The sequence below is a fragment of the Mobula birostris genome, chromosome 24, assembly GCF_030028105.1.
Source record: "Mobula birostris isolate sMobBir1 chromosome 24, sMobBir1.hap1, whole genome shotgun sequence".
Taxonomy (NCBI): Eukaryota; Metazoa; Chordata; class Chondrichthyes; order Myliobatiformes; family Myliobatidae; genus Mobula; species Mobula birostris.
This window is the reverse complement of record NC_092393.1, coordinates 43,779,938-43,794,133: the sequence shown is the minus strand read 5'-3', so window position 1 is coordinate 43,794,133 and position 14,196 is coordinate 43,779,938. Positions and strand designations below refer to the sequence as shown.

At 39.5% G+C, this 14,196-nt stretch overlaps 1 protein-coding gene across 2 annotated transcripts in view; it reads left to right on the top strand.

Annotated features, from left to right (window-relative positions):
* The first annotated feature begins 514 nt into the window (after positions 1-514).
* The window catches only part of LOC140187392 (uncharacterized), a 36,291-nt gene continuing 22,609 nt past the window's right edge, over positions 515-14,196 (top strand). The window contains exons 1-2 of one of the 2 annotated variants that reach the window (XM_072242687.1): positions 515-729; positions 3,609-3,644. In XM_072242687.1, the coding sequence (XP_072098788.1) occupies positions 696-729; positions 3,609-3,644 (70 nt within the window). In that variant the 5' untranslated portion in view covers positions 515-695. The remainder of the gene's footprint in view (positions 730-3,608; positions 3,645-14,196) is intronic. The other variant, XM_072242688.1, reaches the window with a different exon arrangement.

Below are 14,196 nucleotides of genomic sequence, written 5' to 3'. Positions count from 1 at the left end.
GCCTGGTTAAATTCTTATCCTCTTCTAAAGTTTCAATCTTATTTTTTATTATGGAGCTTAACATACATACATGAAAACCTTTTTTAGGTAATTTCTACCTTAACAGTAAGTTTTCAGTTCATTATTAAAATATAACTTTTCTGAATTAACATGGATGACCAAATAGGATATTATTTTTCATTAGGCACGCTTATTGCTACCGCCTAAGAATGCAGCTTTTAAACATGCAAGTGTAAGGCAGCCATAGCGCTCTTACTTGAACTGTAAGTTTGCTCCCTGTTGCTAGAGAGGAATAGTAAAGAACAATCTCTCCCCAGGGTTCAACAATTAGCTTCAAACATGAACAAGATTGTGACCTAAAAGGAAGACATATTTTGCTGTATCCTTTCATTCAAGTCTGCTTTTAAAATTACAATTGTGCTGAAAATGAACAGTGTGGAGTTGGTGGTGACCAATTAGAAGGCAGGATGTCCTTGGACTTCCTCACTTCCACTTTATTATCAGACTTGCACAGCGATCACAGCTCTGAGTATGTGCTAGCAATCCCAGTGACGGGTGTGGATCCCACGACTAACTGCCAGCACATGAGAGAAAAAGAACTATTCCGTTGTCTCCGCTGTGTTGGACAAAAGACAGATGAAGTAATTTGACTTGACTTTCTAACTTTTCGTTCATTAGCAACAAAAAAACAGAAAATGAGCATTTTTTTCCAGCTACAATTTCTGCTTGGTGAGTTGGTTTTGCGGTTGCTATTGTCTAATGAACAGAGAAATAATTCTGTACAGAGATAATTATTTCATTCTTTATAAAGCTCTGTATTAAGTTATGAACTGTTACAGGAAAAGTGAACATTGAAAAGAGGAAGAATCATAAAACTATATTTTCTTCTTTTTAGCTAAACTTTTGTAGAAGGGATACTTGCTACACTTAATACAGAGCCCTGATGGGTGCTTCGTCCTTAGTTTTGAAATTCACTTTGAGGGTACGATAGATACTGAATTATGAAGTGTGAAAAGGTTCTTATAAATATCCTTTACACTTATAAACGTTTCTGATTACTCAAACTTTAATGCATTTAGTTTAAAGAAGTTTAATGTCAACACTTCAGTTGTGAGTGGAAAAAAAAATCAACCTTTATCTGCAGAATCGTTCAGTACAAATTAGTTTGTCAGCTGGACGAGGTTGCACTGAACAGATACACACAATTACAGATGGATTTTTCTTGATTGCACGTCAAAGTATTTCATGCAATTAATTGCATGCAAATTTATTCGAGGTAAAAGTTAAACATGGCCATAATTGAAACTTTGAGTGTAACCACCTGAACAATTTTGGAAGAAATAAATATATATTCCAAGTAACAGCATCTATTAGCAGTAATCCTTACAAAATAATGCTGGAATGAAATTGACAGTAGCATCAGCCGCGTACATAGACATTATCTAAAGTCACTTTAGTTCTGTGCACTGCATATTACTGTGCATTAAGCTGAGAAAGATCAATTGTCTGTATTAATTCTATATAAGGATATGAAGGAGCATATTCAGCCCACCATGCATACTTTTCACTTATAAAACCATGTTTGATCTTTTATCTCAACACCACTTTCCAGCACTTAACCAATATCCCGATTCCCTTAATATTTAAAAATCTGTCAGTTTGTGTCTTAAAATATAATTTAACAACTAGTCTTGCACAATCATCTTAAATGCAGAATTCACTACACCCTCACTGAAGAAATGTTTCATCTCTGTCTTGAAATGTCAACACACCTTAACTTCAGATTGTGGCTCCTGGTTCCAGATTCCCAAGCCAGAGAAACACAAACTCCTCATCTACTTTGTCAAATCCTGCAAGAATTTTGCAGAGATCACCTCATTCTTCTTATTTGTGATAATGTGGTCCTTGTCTTTTTAATCTCTTATACTGAACATCAGACTCACCATTCCAGGCAGCAATCTGCTGAACCTTGGCTGCACTCTCACTATTACAAATATATCTTTTGTTCGAAGGGAAATCAGCTTGCACACAATATTTCAGACGTGGTTTCACCAGACCGTTGTAGAATTGAATTAAGGTGTCTCTGCTTAACACTCAAATCGTCTTGAGTAAAGGCCAACACACTGTTTACCTTTCTAATTGCTTATTATGTCTTTGAGTGATTCATATACAAGGAGACACAGGTCCCTCTGGACCTGAATCCTTTCACCATTTAAAAAAAATTATACCTTTCTACTGTTACCATAAAAGGAAAATTACCTCACATTTTCTCACTTTATTTTCTATTTGCTATGTCCTCAGCTATAAACTAAACCTATCTATGTATTTATGAAGTCTCTCCATTCCTCTCATGAAGCGTACTGCCTGCTGGTGTTCTATCATCAGCAAACTTGGAGGTGTTATCCATCCGAATCATTAAACTAAATCGTAGAACAGTTGGGGTACCAGCATTGATTCCTGTATTCCCAGTATTTATAGACTCGTAACACAAAACGATATTATTCCTCTGTTGTTTATCTATTAGCGAGTTTTCAATCCATGCCAGTATATTATGAGATGATGATGGGATGATGGGATGATGGGACTTTTGAGAGACTTTGAGACTTTTGCTGTGCCGTGGTCTGTTCTTATCAAATCACGGTATTGCTTTGCACTGTTGTAACTATATGTTATAATTATGTGGTTTTTGTTAGTTTTTAAGTCAGTTTGCTATGTGTTTTCGTGATATCATTCTAGAAAAACATTTTTATCATTTCTTAATGCATGCATTACTAAATGACAATAAAAGGGGACTGCGTGTCCTCATAATCATAATATATATTACCCTCAATTAGTATACATTATCTTTAATTATCACTTGCGTGTTTTTTATTGAAAATCAAAAATTCTTTTATCATATGCTTTTATACCTTCCCTCTGCTAGTTATAACTTTAAACACATCTATCAACATGGTTTTCCTTTCATAAATCCATGCTAATTCTGCTCAATCCCCTCATTTTTCAATTGCCTTGTTCTAAATCTGTAATAGATTCCAACTCTTTCCCAATAATGAATGTTAAGCTTCTTGGCTTATCGTTCCCGATTTTGTTTTTGTTTTCTTTCTTTCTCTTAAGTACTTGGACTATATTTGCTACAAAGGAAAATCCCAGTCACTACAGAATTTCAGGCATTGCATCACAACGTACTCAGGCATTTTCCAAGTTTGATCTCAGTCCCATTCATTTCCCAAGTACTATTTTCTTAACATAGTATTACTGCCCATTTCCTTTCAGCTTTTCACTAACTTTACACTAATGGTTTTTGATTATTGCCAAGATCTTTCTGTCATCTTTTATCCCTCCAAATAATTCCTGCTGTTTCATTCTAAAAGACTCACAATAACTTGAACACTTCATTTTAAAAATATCTACAGCAATTTTTACAATCTATTTTTATGTTTCTTGCTAAAGCTTTCTACTTACAGAAGTTATTTCAGAAGAACTGATCTCTCTTGGGTTAAAGCTTAAATTTACAATTTTATTAACCATTCTGTAAACGTGCATGGAAGTGAAACTTGCTATATTACAGGGGCAAAACTGAAGTGTATATCAATGTTCTCCTCTTACAGTGTTGGCTCTATTTGCTGCCTGCCAGCTCCAGAAAGGTGAGTACTGCATATCATATCACAGGTTATAAGCAGCTTTTAAAATTGCTCTCATTTCTTTTGACATCTGTGTTACAGTTAAGTCACATGACTTGAAAGTTTGGGGATCTTAGTTCTCATTGAGTCTCATTGAAGCCTTGACGTGGACTAAGGAATAAGAGCACAAAAGATGCAGTACTACATTTTAGGTATCATTAAAGACAAAGTCTAATCTTCCAATAAGAAGTGTTGCTTATTGATAGGTTGTACATCAAAAAGATATTTACTTTAATGGGAGGATCTAGAATGACGGGTCGCTGTTTAACACACAAGGGGATGCCCAGCTAAGAGAGTGATGAGGCAAAGTATCTCTTCATGAGCAACATGCAAAAAATGATGGAGGAACTCAGCAGGTCAGGCAGCGTCTATAGAGAGGAATAATTAATTTAAGGCATCCGTTAGTCTTGTGAGACCATGGATCTGCGCCTGAAAAGTCTTCACCCTCCAGGGTGCAGGCCTGGACAAGGTTGTATGGATGACCAGCAGTTGCCCATGCTGCAAGTCTCCCCTCTCCACGACACCAATGTTGTCCAAGGGAAGGGCATTAGGACCCATACAGCTTGGCACCAGTGTCGTCGCAGAGCACTGTGTGATTAAGGGCCTTGCTCAAGGACACAACACGTTCCCTCAGCTGGGGCTCGAACTCACAACCTTCAGATCGCCAGTCGAATGCCTTAACCACGGCCATGTGCCCACAGAGAGGAATAAACAGTGGTCATTTCAGACTGAGACCCATCATCAGGGCCTCTTCCAGAGTCTTTCTTTATTGACTTTATTTCTTACATCCTTCACATACATGAGGAGTAAAAATCTTTACATTACATCTCCGTCTAAATCAGCAATGTGCAATCATAGCAATTTATAATAATTTATAATAAATAGAACAGTCAATGTAACATAGAAATACACTCAAATCAGCATGTTAATCCGTCTGATGACCTGGTGGAAGAAGCTGTCCCGGAGCCTGTTGGGCCTGGCTTTTATGCTGCAGTACCATTTCTCGGACGGTAGCAGCTGGAATAGACCGTGGTTGGGGTGGCTCGGGTCCCCAGTGATCCTTCGGGCCCTTTGTTCACACCTGTCTTTGTAAACCCTTTCCTCAGAGGATGATAGAAACGAAGTTTTGAATATTTTTACAGTGGCGGCAGAGGAACAAGAGAGTGACAGGGAAAGGCAGGAACGTGGAGGACCAGAGGACTCAAAAGGTCCCAGTGGCCTATTGCTGCTCATAACTAGCCTGTAATCATATATAGTTTCATTTTCTGAGTAAGTTATGCATGACTGTGCTAGAACTGTAGTTTAGGTTCAGTTTAGATATGCTGGATAAAGAGGGAGCCAATGTAGTGAAATCACCATTGACGTCATCAAAGCGATTAGACTTGTTGTTGAACTAGATAAGAGAAAAATATTGTATATCTTCTCATTACCAGTACCCTTTCACCAGCCACAAGGGCTGTAATACGTGACATGTACATGCATCAGAGAAATATAAGGATCTTATTAATGCCTAGCTCAAAATTACGTCTGAGCAATGTATACCATTTTATTCCTTGGAGAAATAGTCAATTGCTGCATTGAGAATGTATGTAGAAGACAAGAGAAATTTGGGAAGTGATAAGGCATCGTAATGAAACTGACAATATGTACAACAGTTAAAAATAACTTACACGGGAAGGAAAATACACGAAAGGAAAATTTACGTTCATCATATCTTCCTGTTTGTTTTTCTGGTAGAAGGCAGGAACATGTGCTGGAAAATTCCACAATCGTTTTGATGCTTTGAAAGTAATTGAGTAAAATGCTGAGTTTCCCTATGTCAGGAGTTGTCTGTAGGTTGGGAATACTACAAAACTGAAGGAAAATAAACTGTCTAAGTGAAAATGTGAATGAAGTATTAAACAGATGTTTATTTACATTTAGTGGCCATGTTATTAGGTACAGGAATGGAACCCAGTGTGACCTTCTACTGCCGTAGCCCAACCACTTCAAAGCTTGACGTGCTGTGCGTTCAGTGATGTTCTTCTGCACACCACTATTATAACACATGGTTATTTGAGTTACTGTCAGCTTGAACCGCTCTGGCCATTCTCCTCTGACTTCTCTTATTTTCGTCCACAGAGATGCTCTCACTAGATGTTCTTAGTTTTTTTCTGCATCATTCTCCGTGTAAATGCTGTGCAAAATAAAAAAAGTCCCAGGAGATCAGCAGTTTTTGAGATACTCGGGAAAAAAAAAACAACAATCATTCCACGGTCAAAGTCACTGAGATCACATTTCTTCCCCATTCCGATGTCCGGTCTGAAAAACAATTGAACCTTTTGACCCTGTGTGCTGCTTTTGTGCATTGAGTTGCTGCCACATAATGGGCTGATTAGATATTTGCATTAACGAGTAGGTGGACAGGCGTACCTAATAAAGTGGCTTCGGCATGCGTGTATTGACAATATAACAGTTTGGGATTAAATATGAATGTTATAAATGCTTTGGTAGAAAAGTGTCACATTGTGGGAACTAATATTGAATAATGGGTTCACAGCAGAACTATCTCAATAAAAAGCAAATGTCAGGCAAGCCTGCATCATTCCCCAACCCTTCTCAATCTCCCTCGCTGCATTATTGCCTTAAACAAACCTCCTTCGGGAGAAGAGCTAATTATCCAAACTATTGGGAAGGTTTTTAGCCAATGGTGACGATATGCCATTGTGAAGGATGTAAGAAATAAAGTCAATTCAATTCAGTTCCAGTGCCCAGATTGTCCAGACCTTCTTTGAGATGCAGTGTTCGGACAATATTTGCATTTCGGCACCCTCAGAAGCCAAGCTTCAAGCTCCTGTGGGCATTTTGCAATAGTTCTTAAACTCAGCATCTGTAAGATGAGGGTCCACTGTCAACCTGTCCCCAGTGCACTTTACTGTCCTGGGACAACTGAGGTTCATGGTGAGACCGTGCAAGATGCAGACCACCTCCCAGAACTCAAGATTCACCTCTTGGCTACGGCAGACTCACCACTACCTTTAATGAGCCAGCATAGTTCTTTTGGCTGATTATGGAGGACTTGATAATGAAGACTTTGAGCCTGATATAAAACAGAATCTGCTAGATAGCTATGATTGCAACCTTTACCATTTGCTTCTGAGAGCTGGATTACTTACAGCACTGGAAAGTTTTCACTAATGCCCTCTAAATTCTCCTGGAGGTATAGGGAACCAGAAACAATGTCTTCTTCCTGGGCAATCACTCCAGAATTGAGAAAATTGCTGCTTATTTGTGACACTATTCCAATTAATTGGGGCAGGAAACTGTTGCTGAAGAGGTTTGAACTAGTGTCAGTCGCGTGCACTTGTGTGGCCATTAGATGCTATGCAGCTCTTAGAGCGAACAGTTTCTAAATAGTGTCAGTCGCGTGCTTTTGTGTTCATAAAGCAGTGATTTTTGTCACTGGTAGTTCACAAGAAATAAGCAATAAGGCAATTTGGAGCTGTTTTGCTCACTGAAGCTTCAAGCATTCGGGCTTGGAGATGCCAAAAATGGCCATGAGTGAAAATTAGACGATTTCACTACTTCAACAAGTTAGGAATGAGAAAGGTATCGACAATTATCATGAATGTTACAATGAAAATGAAGATTTGGAGGATGCAATCATTGATAGCATTTTATGAAGGCAGCCCATTGTCTGCACTAAGTGTCTCTGCTGATTTTGTTCATTGTGTACACTGGATGAATTCCTTCATCAGTAAATATTAGAAGCTAATACACACTTTTATTGTACTGTAGTACTAATGGTAGTGTTCTAATTTGTTCTGTATTTCAGTTAAATGCATAATTTGTTACTCAGTTTGGGTCTTTATACCTTTTTAACTTCCACTAATTGAGATGGCCGCTTAACTGGGCCAAAATGTACTGCTCCCAATTAACTGGAATCCACTGTAATAACATGTTAAAATGTCATATCTTATCTACAGCTGAACATTCCAAATCCGAGCTTGACTTATTTTAGCACAATGCAGCTTGAAGTTATTTAGATAACTTCTCTAGGCAAGTTTGATGCAAACTTTTTTCATCAAGAACCTCACCTAACATGAAGAGTAGGACATTGTTAGCAGCTTCCTGGCAGTTGAAAATAACTCTGCTAAGATAAATCCCAGTTTCCTGGACACTGGTTCATTTCTACGTGTTGCACTCTGTCCTTAGGTGGTGAAATAGTGAAAAAGATTAGGTTTGCATTGCTTAATGTAGAGAAGGCCTCCTCTCTCTCTGATTGTTATTCAGGAAGGATACAAGCTGATAAAAATTATTGTCGTTGACTGTCAGTTCTGGGTAGTTGATATTTTTGTTCCTTTTGGTCACAGTCCCATTTAAACATTGAGACCATCCTGTTCAGTGGAAAGAAAGATTTCAATTTCCTCTGTTTTGAGCATCTCTGATTCTAGGTATCATTCAGACAAACACATATTTTTGGGAATTGTAGATGAGCAATCATTGAATGTTTAAACAAAGGAAACTGATAACAGGAATGATCTATAGGACACCAATTGTCCTGCACTTTTGAACAGGATATGCCTGAGCAAGTTTCCACATTATTGGATAAGGAGAGGCCGTGTAACTGTACTGGAATAGCATAGGCAGAGGAGAGGCTTGTTCTGGAGTGCTAAAACTGGAATTTTGTCCAGTCCTGTGGTCTTTGCTACATACAGTGCTCACCACCATTTCTGGTCATCACATTGAGTGAATCAAATGAATTGAAAGTTAGCTGCTAATCAGGAGGAAGCCAAGCCAAATCAGATCTTCATTGCTTCTTGCCAATAGTTCAGCCTTGTGTTTAGCACTCACCTTGCTGAGTTTCTTCCATAAAATTCTTTCAAAGTTTAAGGTAAATTTATCACCAAAGTGCATAGATATGTTGCCATATACTACCCTGAGATTCATTTTCCATAAGACCATGAGACATAGGAGCAGAATTAGGCCATCTGGCCCATTGAGTCTGCTCTGCTATTCAATCCTGGCTGATCATTTTTCCTTCTCCTCCTCAACCCCATTTCCCTGCCTTCTCTGCGTAACCTTTGATACCATGTCCAATCAAGAACCTATCAATCTCTGCCTTAAATACACCCAATGACCTGGCCTCCACAGCTGCATGTGGCAACAAATACCACAAATTCACCACTCTTTGGCTAAAGAAATTTCTCTGCATCTCTGTTTTGAAAGGGTGTCCCTCTATCCTGAGGCTGTGTCCTCTTGTCCTAGATTCCCCCACCATGGGAAACATCCTTTTCACATCTACTCTGTCTAGGCCTTTCAACATTTGAAAGGTTTCAGTGAGATCCCCCCTCATCCTTCTGAAATCCAGTGAGTACAGACCCAGAGCCATCAAGCGTTCCACGTATGATAACCCTTTCATTCCAGGAATCATCCTTTTGAGCCTCCTCAGGACCCTCTCCAATGCCAGCACATCTTTTCTAAGATGAGGGGTCCAAAGCTGTTCACAATACTCAAGACGAGTCCTCACCAGTGCCTTATAAAGCCTCAGTATCACATCCTTGCTCTTGTATTCTAAATTCATGAGGGCATTCACACTAGAACAAAGAGATACAATAGAATCAATGAAAAACTACCCACAAAGAAAGACAAACAACCAATGTGTAAAAGAAAACAAACTTTGCAAGTACAAGGAAGGACAAATAAATAACTTGTCCAGCACCATTTATGACTAGATGTAATAGTTCAGTGTAGCTTTGATCCGACCCTTGGTTTTAAGACTGCTCAGCTCTGTCTATTGAATGTTGTCTTGCAGCTTCACGAGGCTGCTGCTTCAGAATGCTTAGAGTTATACCTGCCCTTCTACTCTTCTTATTCAACCTCAGTTGTGTCCCTGGTTCGATTGTCAAGTTAGAGCGAAGCAATCAGGTTACAGATTGTAGTGCTGTTGCAGACTGTCTACTGTTCCTCAAGGACGCCCAGTTTGGAACTGCCAGATTGGTTCTGAGTCTATCCTGTTTAATGTGATTATCATGCCACAAACACCAAGGAGGGTGACCTTGGTGGGAGGGTAGGACTTCGCCTCCACAAGGACTCTATGGTGGCCATTTCTTCCTGTGCTATCCTGGACTGGTGTAATGGCAGCAGAATACTTATCAACATGAGAGTAAATCTACTTGAACGTAAGGCAGCTATGTTCTTCATGAATGGACTCACCCAGTTAATGATGATGTCACTAAGCCACTATTGGAGATGGACATTGAATTCACCCACATATAGCACAGAATTTTTGTTACTGTCAATTTTGCTTCCTCTGTTTCCACGTATATCTATTTCAAACATTAAATGCTGCATGAGCAAATCACCTGAAATCAAAACTTAGAGAAAGTAGTCTGTGTCAGACGTGAAATTTTAAATTTGAAATGAGTTGTGGTTGAAGTAACACAAAGCTAGATGAACTATGTAGTAAATCTCCTTTGATTGCCTTTTTCCAGTTCTGTTCCCTCCCCTGCAGCCACCGGGGCTACTCTGTGGCTGCTGTCAGTTGTGGCTGAAATATATTGACTAAAATAAGTTATTGTGAGATGTAAAAGAGACCGGAGAGATAACTTCTTCACAGAGAGAGCAGTGAGTACCTGATATGAGCTGTCAGAGGAAGTGGTCATGCTGGGCACAGTTGTAAAATGTAAGAGACATTTGGATAGGTACATGGAGGGTTAGGGCTTGAAGGGTTATTGGCAACTGGGAGGATACTATAAACAGGAGGAAATCTGCAAATGCTGGAAATCCAAAGTGATATGTGTAAAATACTGGAGGAACTCAGCCAATCAGACATCATCTGTGTAAATGAATGAGCAGTTCACATTTTGGACAGAGACCCTTCTTCAGGATACTATGGTTGGCATGGACCATTTTAGGCGAAAGGCCTTTTTTCTGTGCTGTATGGCTCTATGACTTTACGAACAATTTGTGGGATCACCCCATTCCTATTTTATGTCCCATCTTTCAAATTCAATAGTATCTCAACATAGAGTATTTAAAACCTATGGTAGCTGTCAGAGTAAGTCTCACATCCTTGTAGCCTGTACCATCCCACATGTCCATCAAATCCCCAGGATTCTCCTGCCCCTCAGGGATATAGATTATTAGCACATCGCTCTGAGATGTGGGGGAAATCAGAGTATCTAGGGTGAACACACATAGTCACAAGGGAAATGTGCAAGCTCCAACAGACCGGTATTTGTGGTTGAAATTTGATCCCTGCACCTAGGCAAAGATCGTTGAAATTCGGGAAGATGTTTCACCTTTCTTTTGAACTTCAATCACCGTTATTTCTTTGATTCCATCTGCAACAGAACAATTCAGACATCCAGGTGAGACCTCAGACTGGAAAGGTCTGTGAAGTTACAAGCAATTGTCATACTCCTAATACCGATCAGGATCGCCTTCGAAATGTGTCATCCACACGTTAAAAATAACTCTCAAAGAAAATGAATCATATGTCTATGCGTACAAAACACCAGAAGTCATATGGTTAACAATGAAGGGCCCCAGAGGAAATTCAAATTGCTGTATCTGATGAGATCAAACATGGAATTTTATTGGAAGTAGTGATCACAAAGAACCAGATGGAAGTTATCTGAACAATAAAAAAGGAAACAGAGCTATTATGTGACAAGGATCCTTGATCTATGACAGAAGATTTATTTTCATATACAGGATGTAAGCTGCGCTGGAAACACCAGCATTTATCGCCCATCCATCATTGCCCTTGAGAAGGCAGTGGTGAGGCATCTTCTACTACTGCAGTCTATCTAATAAAGCTACTCCCACGGTGAAGGATGTGTTCTGAAATGTGGAAGGAGTGTAAGGGGAAACTATAGAAATAACTAGAAGAATACTTGAGGACAGTTACACACTTGTGGATTACTTTCTTCCTCTTGTGCTCCATAAAAACTGAGAGGCAGGGATCACAAAAGTTGCATTGAGTTTGTAACAAATGTAAATACTAAATCCAGAGAAAGATCATTTCACTTTTAGTCGTGGCAGAGAGAATAGGACACCGGTTGTGTCACCAGCTGGTATGCAGGGGAGGGGGGCACTGCATGGGGGTGGAATAAACTGCAGAGAGTTGTAAGCTTAGTCACCTCCCTCATGAGCACCAGCCTCAGTAGCATCCAGGAGATTTTCAAGGAACAATACCTTAAAAAGGCAGTGTCTATCATAAAGGACCCCCATCACTCAGGTCATGCCTTGTGCTTATTGCTGCCGTCAGGAAGGAGGTACAGAAGCCTGAAGGCACACACTCAATGATTCAGGAACAGCTTCTTTCCATCTGCCATCTGATTTCTGAATGGACTTTGAACCCATAAACACTGCACACACTTTTTATATCTACGTTTACACTACTTATTTAATTTAACCATTTAATAAATACATAATTACTGTAATTACATTTTTAATATTATCATGTATTGCTGCTGCAAAGTCAACAAATTTCACAACATATGCCGGTGATATTAAACCTGATTCTGATTCTGATAATATTTTACTGGAGCCAATGTTAACTCAAGATTGCTATTTCCGTTTGCTGCATTAATTTTGGTTTCTTGCAATTTATTTAAAAAATTTCATTTACTACCTGGCCTGTTTTCATTGGTTGATGCAGAGCTACTGCTTGTCTGTAACTTTAACTGTAACTTCCTCCCGTTCTCTCCTCAGCCATTGTCTCAGCCCGAAAAATCTCTGTATCCTGTTTGGCTCTGGTCAGTTTTCACCCTCCTTTTCCCTCCATCAAAACAGTGTCAGATTTCATTTCTGTAGTTTCATGCTCACCCGCACGTTTCTCAATTCCCATCTATTCCCGGCTCTTTTGGCTGACATCCCATCCTTTGTAAGTTAATTTTTCCAAAATTCTGTTCTTCCTCTCCTAACCTATATCTAGTCACACATTCCCATTTTTTTTAACGTTTTATATCAGATCCCCATGTAACTTCAGAATTATGATTTTGATTCTTGTAGTAAACAACCCCATTCCCATACCTCTGCCCTCCATCTCTCTGTAACCTCTTCTAGACCTATCACATTCTTCTTTGAAATCTCTCTTTCCTTAACATGGTCTCCATCCTTTCCTTCATTCCTTCAATCCGATGAAAACATGCCTCGTCCTCTTAGATTGCAGCTGCTGGAATTCTCTCCTTTGACTTTCTCATCTCCTTAATCTGCCTCCATCCATGCCTGTGCCGAAGCTTTTGCTGAGCTCTCCTAATCTTTCCTTATTTTGTTTCATCTCTACTTCTGTAATTGTGGTGCATGGCCAAGTGGTTAAGGCGTCGGTCTAGTGATCTGTAGGTTGTTAGTTTGAGCCTCAGCTGAGGCAGCGTGTTGTGTCCTTGAGCAAGGCACTTAACTACACATTGCTCTGCAACGACACCGGTGCCAAGCTGTATGCGTCCTAGTGCCCTTCCCTTGGACAACATTGATGGTGTGGAGAGGAGAGACTTGCAACATGGGCAACTTCCGGTCTTCCATACAACCTTGCCCAGGCCTCAGTCAACATCGAAAATCGATGGAGAGCCAAAGAAGAACTTCTCCAATCAAACCCTCTGGAATCATCTTAGGATACTGACCTACATTATAGGTGATCTTCATATAAATACTGTAACACTGTTATCAGAATGTAATCAATATATGTCTTGCTCATTGAATTGAACTGACTTTATTTCTTACATCCTTCACATATATGAGGAGTAAATATCTTCACGTTACTTCTCCATCAAAATGTGTCCTGTGCAATCATAGTAATTCAAAATAATTTAAAATAAATAGAACAATCAATGTAATATAGAGTACACTCAAGTCAGCGTGAGTTCATCAGTCTGACAGCTTGGTGGGAGAAGCTGTCCCGGAGTCTGTTGGTCCTGGTTTTATGCTGAGGTACCGCTTCCCAGGTAGCAGCAGCTGGAATAAATTGTGGTTGCGATGGCTTGGGTCCCCAGTGATCCTACGGGCCCTTTTTACACACCTGTCCTTATAAGTGTCCTGAATCATGGGAAGTTCTTAACTACAGATGCACTGGGTTGTCCACACCACTCTCTGCAGAGTCCTACGATTAAGGGAGATGCAGTTCCCATACCAGGCAGTGATGCAACAATATGTAGAACTCCTTTGTGTAAAGGCATAAAACTGACTTCTAATCATTTTATTTTGTGGCTCTACAACTGGAAATTATGTTTAAGTTCAACACATGTTACTTCCGATTTGAAAATACATAATATACTCTGTTTATCAGGATTCTGATGGTGGTTTCATCATCATCATCAGGTGCCGTGCCCAGTTTAAGCTTTGACTGCCATGGCCCACACACTTCTGTTTTGGGTAAAGTGGATCAATTCATTGGTATTCATTTCCAGTTCTCTGGCTGCTGTCTCCATCATCACTTGTCTTTGTCTTCCTCTTGCTTTCTTCCCTTCAATCTTTCCCATAATTACCGCGTATTCTAACTACTCTTTCCTAATCACATGTCCAATGAAGTTAC